At 42.4% G+C, this 19,584-nt stretch overlaps 1 protein-coding gene across 3 annotated transcripts in view; it reads right to left on the bottom strand.

The window, feature by feature from the left end:
* Positions 1-19,584, bottom strand: part of creb5b (cAMP responsive element binding protein 5b) — a 359,057-nt gene that overhangs the window by 140,178 nt on the left and 199,295 nt on the right. For all 3 annotated transcript variants that reach the window (XM_080205922.1, XM_080205930.1, XM_080205939.1), the window contains one exon: positions 3,832-3,958. In XM_080205922.1, coding sequence (XP_080062048.1) covers positions 3,832-3,958 — 127 coding nt within the window. The remainder of the gene's footprint in view (positions 1-3,831; positions 3,959-19,584) is intronic.

Genomic DNA, 19,584 nt, shown 5'->3' with positions numbered 1-19,584 from the left:
AGAATGCTGGCCATTTTTTCCATTCATTATTCCAAAGTCTCTGAAACTAATATAGTGCCCTGATTACCAATTTGGGCCGATCCAAAGTAAATGAGCATAAGCCAAGATTGACACTCCTAGTTTCTAAAGATATCACAGGGGATGAATTTGGTCTCTGACCCTAGCACAGCAGGCAATACTAACTGGCAATCCATTTATACCTTGCCTGATTTTGTTTTCCAAGGACTTTAATAGGTTGACAATTTCCTATCATTGATTTTCACTCCATTCAATTTTGTAAATTTTCTGGAAGCATCATCCTGAGCTTCTGACCCTCAACTTGGTTCTTGGCCCCTTATTAGTTATGAGACCTTCAGCAGCCAGATATCAAACTCTTTTCAATGTCTTTTTACATAATTGAACTATTTCCATTGAAGTTGAGCTTGCTTTCTTTGATACAAAATCTTTTAAGAAGAGGGTTGATGGGTTTTTGATAAGAGAGGGGATTAAGGGTTATGGAGAGAGGGCGGGAATGTGGAACTGAGCCACGACAGATCAGCCATGATCTTATTGAATGGCGGGGCAGGCTCGAAGGGCCAGATGGCCTACTCCTGCTCCTATTTCTTATGTTCTTATGTTCTTAAAATCACAGAATCACTTCAATAATAATATGAAAATTATCCTGAGATTCTTCAACCCTCCAGTCTTTTAGGTACTACACCATCTGAAGACATTTTAAAAACATGGGAAGAATAATTATTCAAAACGTAAATGCCTATCTTTATTCTTTACGAATGCAGATTAACCCACCATGTTAATCCAGCACTTCCTGTTTTCATTTTGAGATTTCCAGCATTTACAGTTCTTCCTTTTTTGTTTAAAAAACATTCTATTTGCCTGCTACACTTCTTACAATCCCTCTAGAGATCAATCATTTATAAAAAGAGATTCGAACTTCTACTTACTTGCTGGAAGAATGATACAGAAAATTTGATTTTTAAAAATCTTTACTGCAACAAAAGACTAAAAAACACTTGACTAAATACTTTTTTGCAAGCAATTTATACTTCAAACTACAGAAAGCAATCTTTCCTTATATACTTATCACCTATCGCACTCTCCATGAAATTACAGTTCTTTTAGCAAACAACCCACAGGTGCTTCCAATGGGCTTCCATATACCCATTGTGCCAAGTCGTAACTTAAAGTGGCCGGCTCAAGGCTCCCTCTTCAGCTTTTGAAGCATTTCTTAAATTTAATGCCAGGAGTAAAACCTACTCTGGTGATTCTTCCTCCCCTTGACCAGAGCAGGATTAAACTCCCAGAATCTTTAAATGGCTGCAGGATTCATCTCTTTGACTAAGGAACACGTACCTGCCGCATTTGGTTGTGGTAGTTCACATAGTCAGGCATCCTTTTTTCTTTGTTAACAGCGCAGTACCTCTGCTGTTTATCTGTGATATTCAAGGATTTGTAGAGAAGCCTGTAGCCTGATCTCAGAAATGGCTTCCTCTGCTCCCTTACTCAATGCAACATCAAACACATTAACCTTACTTCCAGGTAGACATACTACTTAACTATCTTTGATCCCAATTCCTCTTCATCATAGAGGTTAGTAGAAAATTTAAAGCACAAACCAACGTCACCTTTCTGAGACTTTGGGAGATGCAAGGTCTACTCAAGAGACAGCTTTTAATATCTTCAAGTGTAAACATCACGCCCTCCTTCTCAGTAAAACAACTTAAGCCTTCCTTTAATCTCTAATAATCAAACCACCAGGCATACTATTAGCCAGACTGAAAAACAAGTCACATGACCTCCTTCATTTCCCTATATTTGAAGCTATAGTCGCAAAATATAATAATATTATAAACCTCATAATTGTAACACACTTTGCTAATCTGGTTTGTATTTAAAGCTGGATATCATTTTCAGCTGTTTCTTCAAGAATTCCACAAATTTCTTTCTGCCAAAGTTAAACAGTAGATCACAAGAAATTCCAAAGCGTTTCTGCAGCAACATGTTCAACATATGTTTTAAAAAATGTCAGTCGCAAAATGTTTTTCAAAACCTTTTTAATTACTTTTAAATAATTAAGTAGAGTAATTTTGCAAATCCATCCTTGGCCAACATCTGCTTTTCAAAATGCATTAAAAAAGTCCAGATCACCAGACACAATTATTGAAATTAAGGGATTTAATCATAAATTAAAGACCACAAGGTCAATTTTGAAGTAATCATTTCCATTGGACAGGAGGCATTTTACTAGTCAAACCTCATCTGAACTCTGCTGGGTGAGCTAATCATACATTAAGAATGTTGAAATGCAAGAGAGATTTATTTAGAAATTATCTTGTTTTAAGTAACACAACTCACTGATGTCAGGAAACATAGCATGTTCATTATTTTGTATTATTATACAATGGTTGGAATTCTCCAGCCGTTCACACTCGTTTCCAACAAGAACGAAATTTGGCGCTCAGCCAAATCTCTGGTCACCGCAGTGGAATGGAGAATTCTAGCTGTGGGCAAGGTCAGAGCATCTGGCCCAATGACACATTGGGCGGAATTTTACAAGATTGTTTCTAAGCGTGCAGCTACTGTGAAAATGTGACAGTTTCTGATCCATTTCTCGAGTGAGTTTTCATGCCCAATCTCATGTACTTAGTCATTGAAAATATGGGCTAGACTATTTATAGCTGCTGCAGGCAGTAGGCTGCGCTTAATTGGCCAGCCAGCCTACAGTGGGAGCTATTGCATATGCACAGGCCTCTGTGACTGCACATGCGCAATTTCAATAGCAGGGGTCTGACTGGCAAAGAGAGAGCTATCAGGCCCCTGCTGTTACAGGCAGCCTCACAAACTCTCCCCATACCGCCAAAATTGCAGGAGTCTGCAGCCGATCGCGAGCCCTACACTACCCGAGATGCAGTCCCCATCGCCGAGATCGATTGCATCTTCCACCCCTGATCCGATTGTGTTGCAGAGTGGCAGCGGGTTCCCTCCCCCCCCCGTTGCCCAGGTGCCAGTGCCAATGTGTCAGTTGCCACAGTCAGGCTGGTACTGCCCAAGTGGCATACCCCTCCTTGCCCTTGGCCTCCCCAGGCAGCCTCAATGGCCTCCATTTCCACTGGTAAGGCCAACATGATTATTCCCTGTTCACGGGGAGCAAATGTTTTCCTCACCGGAGTGAACCTCCCTCGGCGAGGCCACAAAGGCAAGTGAGCTGGATGATTGAGCATCGGGCTCATGAAACACACGTGAATCATAATTTAAATATATTTAAATAAATTATTCAGCCTCTCACCCATTTCTGGCGAGAGACTGACCTCGCCGGAAATGCAGCTCTTGCAAAATTGCAAGAGTCGAGAAATCAGGCCTGATTCTGATTTCTCGGCATTGCACGACCTCATTGGCTCGCCATGCCCAGCCGTTGTATAATTGAGCTAAACGAATCTGAACTAACTTGGTACGTTCAATAGATGTGAGTAAAGCAGCTTAAGGATTTGTATCAAGTCTTATCTCATCAAAAGTTTGCTCAATCTACCTTCGTAGAGATTTAAGAAGCACCAGCGCAAAAATACATGAGCAACAAATTCTAATCACAAGGTGTTACCACTGTTACCTGCTTGGTTAAACCACCGTATTAAACAATGAAAGTGAACTCCCAGAAAAGCTACATTGTTCACATTGCAGGAGCAGCTAATGTCACCAGAATCAGAAGATATCTATGGCAGACTTAATTTTGTAACAAGGTGGTTATATGCCATATTTGAATGATCTGTGTTTACATTTTAATGGGCAGATGATGGAAAACTTAATGTTAAAGTCACAAAAATCACAAAGACTTACAGGCATCAATACTGCGGAAGATACTGGCATTGCGGAATTGGGGAGGTTGCCAGGCATGGACCCTGGCATGGGCTGCCTTTGCCTGTTGTGGAGATGTAGTAATGACGATAGAGACCCTGGGACAGGCCTGAGGGAATAAAAAGAGGAGAAGGACATCAGAAAACATTGTACAGATCAGAATGGCAAGTGGAAAACTCAAAACACCTTAACAAAAAGCACAATAGCCTTAATATTCACCCCTTCACAATGATGGGAAAGGATAGGCAGGGGATTAAAGACATAAATTTGTGGAATGGATGCTTGGCACACTACACAGGCGTCCCACCAACATCATGGTTCCTGAGTGTCCAACTGATGGTTCATTCTGTTTTCCACATAGCAGTGTGACAGCTTGGCTCACAGCCCAGAGGTTAAAGCAGCAGCTGAAAGCCACACCCAGGGCTCCTGGGATCATTCTCTGGCAATTGGGAGAGGGAAGGATTGCTGACTGGGGCTTGGGAAAGTTATGGGGATGGTTGGTGATTTCAGGAGGGTGGAGAGAAGTAATTGCAGGGAGGAAAAGAACACTGAGGCTACAATGGGGAAGTTATTGACCATAAAAGCAAAATACTGCAGATGCAGCAAATTTGAAATAAAAACAGAAAGTTTTGGAAAAAAAATCAGAGGTCTGACAGCATCAGTGAAAAAAGAAATAGAACTAAAGTTTTGAGTCTGTATGACTCCTCAAAGCAAGGTCACTGAACATGTTGGTGTGGATGAAGGGTGGTGGAGGGGTGGAGGTGGGAGGCTAATGAGAGAGATGCCACGATTAGTTGGGGGAAGCTGAAAGCTTCCTTGATGAGTCAGGGGAGCATTCCTCCTCCTCACTTGCAAGGACTGCTGAAAAAGACACATGCTTCATAGAAATGGCAGCACCAAGCCCTGCTGGGTTTTGTGACCCCTGAGAAGTGTATAAAATAGCAATGCATTTTCAATCAGGTTTATCTGTGGTCCTTATTTAAACATATCAATTAAACTTCAATGGCCTTTCATCAGAATTGGATCATCCACATGAAATGTGAACTCTGTAATTCTCTCCATAGATGCTGCCGGATCTGTGGTACATCCTACATTTCCTGTTTCTATTTCAGGTTTCCAGCATCCACAGTATTTTGCTTTAGCATTATCATTAACGTGGGTGGGAATTGATCAGTAAGCACACTATTTCTGTCTTAATTCCTACTTCATCTCAATTCTTGATGGATAGAATCAAATTTCCTCCTAATGATTTGATTTGATGTATTATTGTGACATGTATTAGCATACTAATAGTGAAAAGTGTTGTTTCTTGCACGCTCTCCAGACATAGCATACCGTACATAGAGAAGAAAGGAGAGTGCAGAATGTAGTGTTATAGTCATGGCTAGGGTGTAGAGAAAGATCAACTTAATGCGAGGTAGGTCCATTTAAAAGTCTGACAGCAGAAGGGAAGAAGCTGTTTTCGAGTCAATTGGTAGGTGTCTTCAGACTTTTTTATCTTTTTCCCCAATGGAAGAAGGTGGAAGAAAGTATGTCTGGGGTACATGGGGGCTTTGATAATGCTGGCTGCTTTTCTGAGGCAGTGGGAAGTGTAGACAGTGTAAATGGATGGACTGTGCTTTGTTCACAATCCATTGTAATATATTGTGGCCTTGAACAGAGCAAGAGCCATACCAAGCATACCATTCCAGCATCTGCAGCATTTTGCGTTTATCCTATTCATAGACTACAGCTCAGCCTTTAACACCATTATTCCTACGAGACTCATCTCCAAACTTTGTGGCCTGGGGCTTGGCTCCTCCATCTGCAACTGGATCTTTGACTTCCTAATCCATAGATCGCAATCAGTAAGAAAAGGCAACAGAACCTCTTCCATGATTATCCTCAACACCAGTGCTCCACAAGGTGGTGTCCTCAGCCCCATACTATACTCCTTTATACACCTATGACTGTGTGGCCAAATTCTCCTCCAACTCGATTTTCAAGTTTGCTGATAACATCACTGTTGTGGGTCAGATCTCAAACAATGATGAGATACGGTACAGGAAAGAGATAGAGAATCTGGTGAACTGGTGTGGCGACAATAATCTCTCCCTCAATGTCAACAAAGCAAAGGAGAATTGTCATCGACTTCAGGAAACGTATTGGAGGACATGACCCTGTCTATGTCAATGGGGACAAAGTAGAGAGGATTGACAGCTTCAAGTTTTTAGGTGTCCAGGTCGCCAACAACCTGTCCTGGTTCTGTCCAGATCACCAACAACCTGTCCTGGTTTCCCCCCACAAGGTCCACACTATAGTTAAGAAAGCCCGCCAACTACTTTGTTTGCCTCTACTGTTTGTCATTTTTATAAATGACCTAGATGAGGGTGTAGAAGGATGGATTAGTAAATTTGCTGATGACACCAAAGTCGGAGGAGTTGTAGACAGTGAGGACGGATGTTCACAACTCTTTGTTGTTTCTTGCAGTCTTGGGCCGAGCAGGAGACATACCAAGCTGTGATACAACCAGAAAGAATGCTTTTTATGGTGGATCTGTAAAAGCTGGTGAGAGTTGTAGCAACATGCCAAATGTCCGTAGTCTTCTGAGAACATAGAACATAACAGCGCAGTACAGGCCCTTCGGCCCTCGATGTTGCGCCGACCAGTGGAACCAATCTAATGACCCTCTAACCTAAACTATTCCAATATTATCCATATGCCTATCCACTAACCATTTGAACGCCCTTAAAGTTGGCGAGTCCACAACTGCTGCAGGCAGGGCATTCCACGACCTTACTACCCTCTGGGTAAAGAACCTACCTCTGACATCTGTCCTATAATTACCACCCCTTAATTTATAGCTATGTGCCCTTGTGTTAGCCATCACCATCCAAGGTAAAAGGCTCTCACTGTCCACCCTATCCAATCCTTTGATCATCTTGTATGCCTCAATCAGGTCACCTCGTAACCTTCTTCTCTCCAGTGAAAATAACCTCAAGTCTCTCAGCCTTTCCTCATAAGACCTTCCCACCATACCAGGCAACATCCTGGTAAACCTCCTCTGCACCCTTTCCAATGCCTCCACATCTTTCTTATAATGCGGCGACCAGAACTGTACGCAATACTCCAAGTGCGGCCACACCAGAGTTTTGTACAGTTGTAACGTGACCTCACGGCTCCGAAATTCAATCCCTCTACCAATAAAAGCTAACACACCGTACACCTTCTTAACAACCTTATCAACCTGTGTGCCAACTTTCAGGGAGCTATGCACATGTACCCCGAGATCTCTCTGCTCGCCAACATTACTAAGAGTCCTTCCATTAGCCCTATATTCTGTACTCCTGTTATTCTTAGCAAAGTGAATCACCTCACACTTTTCTGCATTAAACTCCATCTGCCACCTCTCGGCCCAGTTCTGCAGCTTATCTATGTCCCTCTGCAAACTGTAACATCCATCCTCACTGTCTACAACTCCTCCGACTTTGGTGTCGTCAGCAAATTTACTAATCCATCCTTCTACACCCTCATCTAGGTCATTTATAAAAATGACAAACAATAGAGGCAAACAAAGTCAAATATCATGGAAGAGGTGCTGTTGCCTTTTCTTACTGATTGCGATCCATCTGGCAAACCAGCCTCCCACCCATTGAAACTATCTATATTTCCCACTGCCTCACAAACAGCCAATATAATTAAGGACCATCTTCCATCAGGTAAAAGAGGTAAAAGTCTGAGGACACGTACCAATCAACTCAAGAACAACTTCTTCCCTGATGCTGTCAGACTTTTGAATGGACCTACCTTGCATTAAGTTAATCTTTCTCTACAGTCTAGCTATAACTGTAACACTACTTTCTGCACCCTCTCCTTTTCTTCTCTATGTACAGTATGCTTTGTCTGGCGAGCACGCAAGAAACAACAGTTTTCACAGTACGCTAATACATGTGACAATAATAAATCAAATCAACCAGTTATACTGCATATTAAAATAATCTGACTTTACACATGTACCAACCACCTGCCAGTATCTCACCCTTATCATCACCTTCAATGTGTGAGCCTTGACAATAACTGTTAGCAAGTTATTGAACCACAGACAAAACCAATCCAATCTATACCGAGTACCATTGACACTGCAAATGTCAGTGCTAACAAAGAACAAAATGAAGCTCAATTTTCAGACTTACATTATTTTTAAATTTGGAAAACTTACTTTTAGATTGTAATTCTGGCTGCCTGATCATTTCCAGTCGTACTAGGAAAATACCAGGTAGATGGGTATTAGTTTATTTTTGTTCAAATACATTTTGAGATAATTTTGATGACTTTTTTTCGTAGGATAAACTAACTAGCCTTTTCTGGCAGACAAATTGAAAAATAACTGATAAGAGCACTCTTCTGTTTGTTGGCATTTAATCAGCTTTCTGATTAAAACTTGTGAAAATTACAGCTATTATTATGAGAATGGACATGATCCAGGCTGATGGGGCTGCCCATATTGTCAAGTGGACATCTCAGTCGACATCGCAACAGGGCCTTAATTCACTTGCTGGGCTGACCCCAACCTAGAGTCTTTGAAAACGACTTGGGATCAGCACGGTTGTGGAGAACCAACACGGTGACCAGTGACACAAAACTGCAAGTCCACCTGCCTCTGACCACACACTCTGACCTAGACAGAAAGTTCAGCTTAATTTATTAACATTCAAATATCCTTCTGCAAGTTGCTAACAACACCAGCACATGGATAATTGATAGCTAAATGAAGATCTAGAGAGTAACCACTGCCAGTGCAACTGCAACTTACTGAGGAAGAAAACACACTAATAAGCTATTGAATGAAATTGGAGAGGAAAATTCAACAACAAAAAAATTAACATCTTTATGCACAGCATGCTTCATTTGCGCTGTAAACTGTAATGCCAAAATATTTACAACCATTTTTATTTTTCCTTTTAAAAAAACTACTTATTTTCATTTATTAAGGTTTCATTTTTTTTACTTAATCTTTTTGTCCACCAGATTTTCTTTGTCCGTCCCGCCAAGAGATGACTCATCTTGGTGAGAGGGTCTTTAAGGGATGTGGCATTTCCTGTTTGCAGCTGTGGTGTAACTTCTGAGACGTCTGAACAGTTTCCATGCAACTTCCAATTTAGGTTAAGTTTTATAAAGATATTTTTGTATCTTCTCCCTTCCACTCACTTCTACCTTAGATAAAGAAAAATAAATTCTCCTTTTCCTTGCTCCATTGTTTCAAGCGCAGCCAATGACCTTGAATAAGGCTGTTGCCAATTATTAGGAGACAAATAAAATCTACTCACAGTAACTCATGCATTGAATTCTTTATGGAAGAACTTCTGGATACCAAGTCAGAGATCATGAAGGTGAGATTCCACCTGTGAGTGATAACTTGTTTGCCAACTCTCCACATTTGGAATGAATAACTCATTTTTCGGACTTCTCCAATTTGTTTGCATTGAGGCTCCTCAAACGCTACTGACTCCTCCTCCACAGGTTTGCCTATTTTGTGTTGGAACACCTCACACAATCTAACCCACCTGAGAAGCAACAGAAACAGTAGCAAATTTCTACCTCCCCACATGAGTGATGCCCCAACCTCTGATTTTGGAAATCCTCCAGCTGATCTTTATTGCCTCTCACTTCAAAGTACCAAATAACACATCCTATCTCTGATCTCCATTACTGGGCTCACCAACTAATTTTTGATACTGGGAAAACAATCTGTTAAGTTTTGAAGTGTTTATAGTGCATATAATGGGCTGGATTTTGAGTCTCTGGAGAGGCCAAGGATGGAGGCAGGAAGGCACTTGGTTCCCTGGCTCCAATGTGTCCCCATTGTTGCCTGGTGTGAAAGACAAATCAAGGTAGCGCCTGGAGATGCGTTGGTAAGTGTGCATATGAGAAACCTCCATTATTAGAAAAATGGTGGGCGTTTTCAACTTTGTGGGTCCCAAGGGGCACTGCCTGCCCCTGCCCCCATTCACCCAGGGGGCCCCAATGGCCTCTGCCCACACCAGCAAGGCCATTACATCAGGTTCCCTTGGTGGGGATCATAAGTGATCCTTGCCAGTGATGGCTTTCACCAGCGAAACTGTTAATGCAAGTGAGCCCAACCGACTACACCTGGGCTCAGTAATCATATTTAAATAAACGTACAAATATTTAAATTATAAATATTTGAATTCCTTCCCTGATTACACCAGCAGAACAGAACCAGTAACATCGCGAGAGGCGAGAACCTGGTCTTTCGCTTCCCGAGCCATTTTCCTGGAGACAAGAATGTGGTGTTGTTGTGGTGGTGTTTTGGGGGGGGTTACAGTATGACTATCTACCTGCATATGGCAGGGAGCCAACTGTTTTAAATACTAGTCTTTGAGGCAAATGAACAGAGGCCTGCTGGGATTTTCCTGCTGACCTGCAGATGATGAGTCAGTTTCACTGCCTGGAGGTCGCCTCCAGTGACAGCACTCCTAGTGGGCTTAGAGGCCTCCTTGTCTGAGTGTAGGAACAGCCAGACGCCCACTTTAGAGAAATTAGCACCCACCACAATGGTAGCCTAATTGCAAAGACCTTTTTCATTTACATTTATAAAACTTCGGAGAGAGGGCTCCTCCATTTTGGAATATCCTTTCCCTTGCTTGCTATGGCCTCCTGCTGCGCTTTCCCAGTTGGAAGTAATGACCACTGATTGACCATTAGTCCTTAAGTGGGCAATAACCCTGTTTCTGGCCATTAATTGGCTGTTTCACAATGCCAGCTTCTGACCCTTATTTGAACCTGAGGACAAGATTCAAAAGATGCGGGGGAAAATCGTGCCCAATATGTTTGCTGAATAATGTAAGTCTTATTTAAACAGGTTTCCTGGCTGTAGCCAAAGAATGCAGAGGTAATATCTACAAGATGGAGGTTTATTGGGAGAGAACATAGGAACATAAGAACATAAGAAAAAGGAGCAGGAGTAGGCCATCTAGCCTTTCGAGCCTGCCCTGTCATTCAACAAGATCATGGCTGATCGGAAGTGGATCAGTTCCACTTTCCCGCTTTCTCCCCGTAACCCTTAATTTCCTTGTCTATCAGAAACCTATCTACCCGTGACTTAAATATATTCAGTGAGGTAGCTTCCACCACTTCAATGGGCAGAGAATTCCAGAGACTCACCACCCTTTGAGTGAAGAAGTTCCTCCTCAACTCCGATCTAAACTGCACCCCCCCTTATCTTGAGGCTGTGCCCTTCAGTTCTGCTATCCTTTCTAAATGGGAAGAATCCCTCTACCTCTACCCTATCTATTCCCTTCATTATCTTATATGTCTCTATAAGATCCCCCCTCAGCCTTCTAAACTCCAATGAGTACAGACCCAGTCTATTCAATCTCTCCTCATAGGCTAACCCCTTCATCAGCCTAGTGAACCTTCTCTGCACTCCCTCCAAGGCCAATATAACCTTTCACAAATGCAGTGACCAAAACTGCACACAGTACTCCAGTTGCAGCCTTACCAGTACCCTGTACAGTTGCAGCAAGACCTCCTTGCTTCTATATTCTATCCCCCTTGCTATAAAGGCCAACACTCCATTTGCCTTCTTGATCACCTGCTGCACCTGCAGACTCGGTTTTTGCGATTCGTGCACAAGGACCACCAGGTCCCTCTGCACCGTAGCATGCTGCAGCTTTTTGCCCTTTAAATAATAATCCCTCCTACTATTATTTCTACCAAGGTGGATAACCTCACACTTGCTAACATTATACTCCATCTGCCAAGTCCTCGCCCACTTACTTAGCCATCCAGATCTCTCTGCAGACTTTCTGCGCCTTCCACGCAATTTGCTTTTCCACTCATCTTCGTGTCATCAGCAACTTTCGTTACCCTACACTCAGCCCCCTCCTCCAGAGGGAGAGGCAGCCTGAGGGTTAGGAGTTAGGACAGGATGGGAAACAGGTTGAGGGGGAAACAGGTTGAGAAAGAGAGTGTTTCTGCAGAGAACTTGAGACCCTTACTTAAAAACACCAAATTTTTATAGACAATTATTGGCAAAGCCCTGATTGAAGGTGTCGTGTATTTGTGTAGATTCTTACTGGCTTGATGAGCTCTGCTGTATTGATGTATTCATGATTCACCAGACGTGATGTCATTTGTACCTAGTGCGGGAAACAGGCAGTGAAGAAGCAGCCACATGAGAGAATACACACCTATAAATAAAGCTCTGTTGTTTTAAACCTTCTGCACTCCCTAAAGCTACTCTCTAATATACAATATGAAAACTGGTGATGAGGCCAATGAACGGTGCTTGCCAGACACCAGGGAAGACAAATTTACCAACAAAAAAGTCGGAACAGAAAAGTTAGAAAATAAGCTTTTCAGATGTGCTCTGGACCTGACAGGCTAGGTGAACGTGAGTAATGATACTGTGCAGCAGTATAGAGCTGGATGAGTTAAATAAGAGGCTGAAACTTGGGTTGTTGCCTGGTGTGAAAGACAAATCAAGGTAGCACCTGGAAACGTGTGACGAAGTGTGCGTATGAGAAACCTCCATTATTAGAAAAATGGTGGACGTTTTCAACTTTGTGGGTCCCAAGGGGTACTGCCCGCCCCTACCCCCATTCACCCAGGGGGCCTCAATGGCCTCTGCTCACACCAGCAAGGCCATTACATCAGGACCATTTGTTGGGGATCATAAGTGATCCTTGCCAGTGACAGCCTTCACCAGCGAAACTGTTAATGCAAGTGAGCCCAGCCTATTGCACTTGGGCTCAGTAATCATATTTAAATAAATGTACAAATATTTAAATTATAAATATTTGAATTCCCTCCCTGATTACACCAGCAGAACAGAACCGGTAACATAGCGAGAGGTGAGAATCTGATCTTTTGCTTCTCGCGCGATCTTACTGGCTCATCACACCAATTGACCAGCACGACTAGCCAGTAAGATCACCCACTTTATTTTATAGTCTATTCACGTTCGTTTTACCAAAATGAATCAGTTCATACTTCCCTTCATCTAGTACTTGTCCAGTCATCCCATCAACTTCTCTACGTCCTTTTGAAGTTCCTCACTGTTCACAATGCTTCCAAGTTTTGTATCAGTGGTATCCACAGCACAATTTCAAATTTCACAAATGCCTAGGTCATTAATATATATCAGGAAGAGCTTCTACTAAAAACCTTTCTCCATTCTGAAAAAAACTATTAACCATGATTCCGTATTTCCTGTCACTCAGCCAATTTCTTATCCACACTGCAGCTGTCCTTTTTATTCCAGGAGCTATAACTTGCGCAAAACTCTTGAACAGTATATCAAATGCCTTTTTGAAGTCTGTTTACACCACATTAATTGCATTACCCTGATTAACCCTCTCTACAAAAAAACTCCAGGAGTTAGTTAAACATGATTTTACCTTAAGAAATCATTACTGTGTCCCTTTAACTAGTTTCGCCTGTGACTATTAATTTTGTTGTGAATTATTGCCCTGAATTGCATGCTTTCCCCCCACCCCTGCAAACTTTGAAGCAGGGAGAAAGTGTGAAATTGGCTGGCCTGAATTCCCTGGAAGTTTTATGGTCAGGTGGGCAGGACCTCAGACGGAAAGCCCGCCCTTGCCCCAATTAGGGCCCATTAATGGCTACTTAATGGCCCACGCCAACCTAAAAAATTACCCATTGTTTGCAGAAGTTAAACTGACTGGCTGATAGTTGCTGGGCTTATCCTGCACCCTTTTTTGTAATTCTCCAGTCCTCTGTCACCACCTCTGAGTTGAATGTAGTCTGGAAAATTATGGCCAGTGCCTCTGCAATTTCCACCTTCACGTCCCTCATGAGCCTTGTATGTATTACATCCAGACTGGTGCTTTAAGTGCAGACAGCCTATCCAATACCACCTGCTTATCAATTTTGAATTTTCTCATCTTTCTCCATGACCTGGGCAGTATCTTCTTACTTGGAAGGACTTAGTAAATTATTAATTTAACACCTCATCTATTCCCTTGTCTCCATGGATAAATCTCCTTTTTGGTTCATAATCGGCTCCACTCCTCCTTTTACATCTCACTTACTATTTATACGCCTATTGGACACTTTGGGGTTTCTTTTTTTATAAGCTCTAACTAAATAAGTTGTCTTGGACCTATCAGGACATCTTCTCAGTCCAGTAATGCAATGTTGTCCTTAATGCCACCCTTGCCCCTTTTTCTCCTTTCCTATCTTTCCTAAACACCTTGTATCCAGGAATATTTAATACTCAATCCTACTCTTGTTTGACCCAGGTCCCTGTTGTAGCCACAACCTTGTATTACCACACAGTAATTTGTGGCTGTAACCTACTAATTTTATTTACCATGCTCCCTAAATTTAGCTACATACGCAGAGTCTTTTATTCTTTTATAGAAGGTGACCGCCATTCGTCACACCAACATTTATTGCCTGTCCCTAATTGTCCTTGAGAAGGGCTAGCGATCCACCTTCTTTTAAGAACATAAGAACATAAGAAATAGGAGCAGGAGTAGGCCATCTAGCCCTTCGAGCCTGCCCCGCCATTCAATAAGATCATGGCTGATCTGTCGTGGCTCAGTTCCACTTTCCCGCCCTCTCCCCATAACCCTTAATCCCCTCTCTTATCAAAAACCCATCAACCCGCGTCTTAAAAATATTTAGCGAGGCAGCCTCCACCACTTCAACGGGCAGAGAATTCCAGAGATTCACCACCCTTTGAGTGAAGAAGTTCCTCCTCAACTCCGTTCTAAACCACCCCCCCTTTATCTTGAGGCTGTGCCCCCTAGTCCTACTGTCTTTTTTGAGCGGGAAGAGTCTCTCCACCTCTATCCTATCCATCCCATTCATCATCTTATACGTCTCAATGAGATCTCCCCTCATTCTTCTAAACTCTAACGAGTACAAGCCTAGTTTATTCAGCCTCTCCTCATAGCTCAACCCCCTCAACTCCAGTATCAGCCTAGTAAACCTCCTCTGCACTCCCTCCAAGGCCAAAATATCTTTGCGCAGGTGCAGCGCCCAAAACTGCACACAGTACTCCAGCTGCGGCCTCACCAATGCCCTATACAGCTGCAGCAAGACCTCCCTACTTTTATATTCAATCCCCCTCGCTATGAAGGCCAGCATCCCATTCGCCTTCCTGACCACATGCTGCACCTGCAAGCTGGGTTTTTGCGACTCATGCACAAGGATCCCGAGGTCCCTCTGCACCGTCGCCTGCTGCAGTTTTTCACCACATAAGTAATAGTCCTTCCTACCATTATTCCTACCAAAGTGGACCACCTCACACTTGCCAACATTAAATTCCATTTGCCATTTCCTGGCCCATTCGCCCAGCCTATCTAGATCCTTCTGCAGACTCTCCACACCCTCCGCACAATTTGCCGTTCCCCCAATCTTGGTGTCATCAGCAAATTTCGACACCCTACACTCGGTTCCCTCCTCCAGATCATCTATATAAATGGTAAAAAGCTGAGGCCCCAGCACCGACCCCTGGGGCACTCCACTAGTCACCATCCGCCAATCCGAATAGCACCCGTTGACCCCCACTCTCTGCCTCCTATTTGACAACCAATCCTCTATCCACGCTAACACCCTACCCCCAACTCCATGTCCCTTGACCTTCTGCAATAACCTTTTGTGAGGTACTTTGTCAAACGCCTTCTGAAAATCCAGAAAGACCACATCCACCAGCTCTCCTCTATCCACCGCCCTAGACACATCCTCATAGAACTCCAGTAAATTTGTCAGACACGACTTCCCTTTAATGAAACCGTGCTGCGTCTGCTCTATCAAGCAATTCCCTTCAAGATGCCTCGCAATTTCCTCCTTAATGACGGATTCTAACATTTTACCTACCATAGACGTTAAACTAACCGGCCTATAATTCCCCGCCTTTTGCCTGGCACCCTTCTTAAACAACGGCGTAACATTAGCCGTTTTCCAATCCTCTGGCACTTCCCCGGAATCCAGCGACGTCTGGAAAATAACCACCAAGGCATCCACTATCACCTCCGCCATTTCTTTCAGAACCCTCGGATGCATTCCATCCGGTCCTGGGGACTTGTCCACAATCAGCCCCTCCAGTCTGTCGAGCACCGCCTCTCTAGTAACAGTAATGTCATTAAGACCCTCCAGTCCTACCACCTAACTGCTGCCATCTACCTGGTTTAGATACACCCACAATGCTATTAGAAAAGCAATCCCAAGGTTTTGACCCAGCAACAGTGAAGAGACAGCAATATAGTTCCAACTCAGGATGTGAGTAAAATGGAGGGGAGCCTGCAAATAATGGTGTTCCCATTGTGCCTGCTGCCTTTGTTCTTGGGTCTGGAAGATCTGTTGCTGCAGAACATCTTCTATACCTTACAGTGCTGCCACTGTGTCAGTGGTGGAGAAAGTGAATGTATCAGGTGGTGGTGTATGGGATGCCAATCAAGTGGGTTGCTTCGTCCTTTATAGTATCAAGATTTGAAGCAGCTGAAGATGGTTGGACATAGGATACTACCCTGAGGAATTTCTGGGTGTCCACGTGCATGAATCATGGGAGGTTAATGTGTAGATCCAGCAAGTAATCAGTAAATGGTAAAGTCTTATTGCATGTATATAAGGCTCAGCTATTTCCTGGAATTCTATGTACAGTTTTCAGCTCTTTACCCAAGAACTTATTTGATTTACAAGAAGTACAAAAAGGTTCATTAATGATTAAAGTGATTCCTGGGAAGACAAGATAGTTCTGTGAGGACAATGGAATAGACCTATCAAAGATTGAAAAGTGACCTTACTGAACTATATAAAATTTTTAATCGTTCAACTGGATGGATATTTCACCTGAGTCCGGAGCAAGAGTTCACAGTTACAGAATAAAGGGTTGGACATTTAGGACAGAGATGAGGAGATAATAGACAGAGGGGTTCACAGCCAATGAGGGAGCTAGAAAAGCTGGATTTGTTTTCATTGTTATTTTGCTGTGATTCTAAAGGCGATTAATTCCTCCTGTCTCTTGTAAAATGCAAGTTACCTAAATGATGTACTTCTGTACTGCACCCAACTGTTATTTCAGTGATGAATTGTGGCTATCTGAAATTATATTGTACGAAATTAAAATGTGGTCTTCAGCTTTACAGCTGCAGAGAGATTGGCAGCTGCAAAAATGTCCCTGGTGCATATTTGGTGAAAAGCATGTTTCTTGTATACATCAAAGTCCTCATATTACTTGTGCTGTCTACATGTATCATGGGTTAGAATCCCCTTTGGGAAACCACAAACTAACACACTTCAGGACAAATGCAAGACTACCCAATTTCGAAAGATCACAACAATTTATACTACAGGAGAAAAGGATGTTGATTGGTTAAGTCTGATTGTCCAAGGCTTGACATTCTGATGTTCATCCTGATGAGTGTAAAATGAAAAGCTTCAGTAACATGTCTTCCCTTTCAGTATATTCAAATTCTGTACTGCCAAGTGACTGTTTAAAAACCACATTCATTGAATGAGCCCCGAATAAAAAAAGTTAACAAGGTTCCATTTTTCATAGCTTTTACTTTAACATATATCAGAATAATTAAAATTACACAATAATTAAAAGGTAAATGAAAATTCAAATAAAAATGTAATTTTCACTTTAACTAGTTCATACAATAAAGTTTCTTCTCAACAACTGCAAGTAACTACTTTATTCTCTACAGGCTATGGCACTACCTAGATGCACAGTTCAAAAATATGCTATCCTGTATTCAAACAAGGTAGGTCAGGACTCCTGTCAGAAAACAGTTCCTGACTTAGTTTCATGAGTACAAATATATCTTTTTCAAATCCTCTCTCCCTCAGATCACAGTGGTCCTGATGGCATAGTATTCCAGAGTTTATTTTTTAACTGACCAACCAATAACACTACAGTTAATGTTTGGCTACTTCTTGGAATACACCCAGTTTTTTTTAGTGATTTTGAACTATTCACATAACCTTCCAGGTTTTAGGCCTTTTTATCCAGCTCGTATGGTACCTCCAAGAATTTCTCTCTCCTTTTCTCCCAAACAGAAAAACTCTTCCTGAGAATGTTTTGCTGCTTCTCCTCACGAGAATTGTCTATATTCCTCTTTTTGTCTTCGTCTGCTTTCTCTTTGTGTCTGCATCTGCGCGTGGATCGCCTTCATCCTCCACCTCCTTTGCTTGTAGCTCTGTGTCTGAAGCTCTTCTTTGTGTCTATTTGGCACACTGCTTCTTTCTTAACTTCCTGATACTGCTTCCCAGTCAAGGGTCACCAGAGCACATAGATCAGTATTTCTTACTATCCAAGAAAATTACAATTGATCCTTTTACAATTGGGGCAAACTCTTTGAAGTCTTTTTCAAATATTCTTAAAAACAATTACATATTCCACAGACATTTTACAGAAAATATAAACTTTCCTTACTATGCTGCATCTGGGTCAAAGTTTGTCATACTGTAGTTTGGGAAGAGGAGAAAAATATCTTGGGAGCCCGATATCCTTAAGTGTTGCCTGCTTCTTTATTTCCTCCATTCTGTACTTGCTTCTCCTTGTCTTCCATGTGCCTTTTAATGATATGTCCATCGAGGATGCCATATCTGTTCAGAAGGAGTCCTAAAAATGGACTTAAAAGTCTCACAATCTCAGAAGCAACAAGAAGCAAGTATATGTCTGTGCAGGCAAAGTGCCAAGAAAAATCTTTGCCAAAAATCCAACTGCAGAAATCGCTACTGAGACTCTCCACATTTGTTGGGCTCACAAACTCCTCCATTCTGCTTTAGATGACCCTGGTAACAGCTGCACCATATAATTCTCGGTTTAATTTACCAAGGGTCTACATGTAAAAGCAGGAAAATTAGAGTTCACCACCACTGGCCTTCATTATAATGTAAAGATCGGAGGAGTATCTGTTATCTCACCCCTCCTTAATCTGTTTGTTCCAACTTTCCTAATATTTACAGTTAGATTTCAGTTTCTTATTCTGTTGAAGAGTTCATACTGGAAATATTGCTTTGGGGGCAAAACTGAACAGCGCCTGAAATCAGGCAGGGAGATTGTGATGTGCAAGAAACCTGATCCCATTAGTGAAATGCAGGTAGCAAACTGTCTTTCTGCTGCCTGCTGATTAGCACAATGCCTATTTGCAGCCAGTGCCAACAGTGCTGTTGCCCACATCAACAACGGGCCCAAAATCTTAAGTTCTTTCACCTTACACTGCTTAAAGCTAACTTGATCTCTTAAAGGGAAAGTGCAGCGTGACTGGAATAATTGCAGAATCTACATCTGACCTTGGAAACAATGATGAGTCAGACCATATTAGAGAGCATAAACACAAATTGTTTGTGTCCTACTACACTGGAGACCTGGATGGAGGAATTTGAAAATAGGAGAGATTTCCTGTTTTGCAAAGACCAGGAATCCCTCTAATCATATGATGGGAGGCATCTCACCCCCACATATCTGGCACAGCTGCAAGCCTCATAACCATATCTTACAGGTTGCATAAATTGCCGGGTATTCAACCACAAGGATTGGAAAGATAGTGCACAACTAGAGGCACAAAGAATTAACCAGATGGTTCGGGTGCATCCACACCTCATAACCTCATGGAGGAGATGGTACTGTCCATTATTGGAGCAGCAGTTGCTGAAGTCATGATTAGTGGCAGATCAGTAAGAGGGCAGCAAACTGGAGAGTGCCCATTTCTGCCCAGACTATTCTTGAAGAACTAATTTGAGTGTGATACCATT

This window comes from Carcharhinus amblyrhynchos, chromosome 2, assembly GCF_965287045.1.
Source record: "Carcharhinus amblyrhynchos chromosome 2, sCarAmb.v2.hapA, whole genome shotgun sequence".
Classification (NCBI taxonomy): Eukaryota; Metazoa; Chordata; class Chondrichthyes; order Carcharhiniformes; family Carcharhinidae; genus Carcharhinus; species Carcharhinus amblyrhynchos.
Note: the sequence above shows the minus strand (reverse complement) of the source record. Positions and strands in the feature narration are given on the sequence as shown.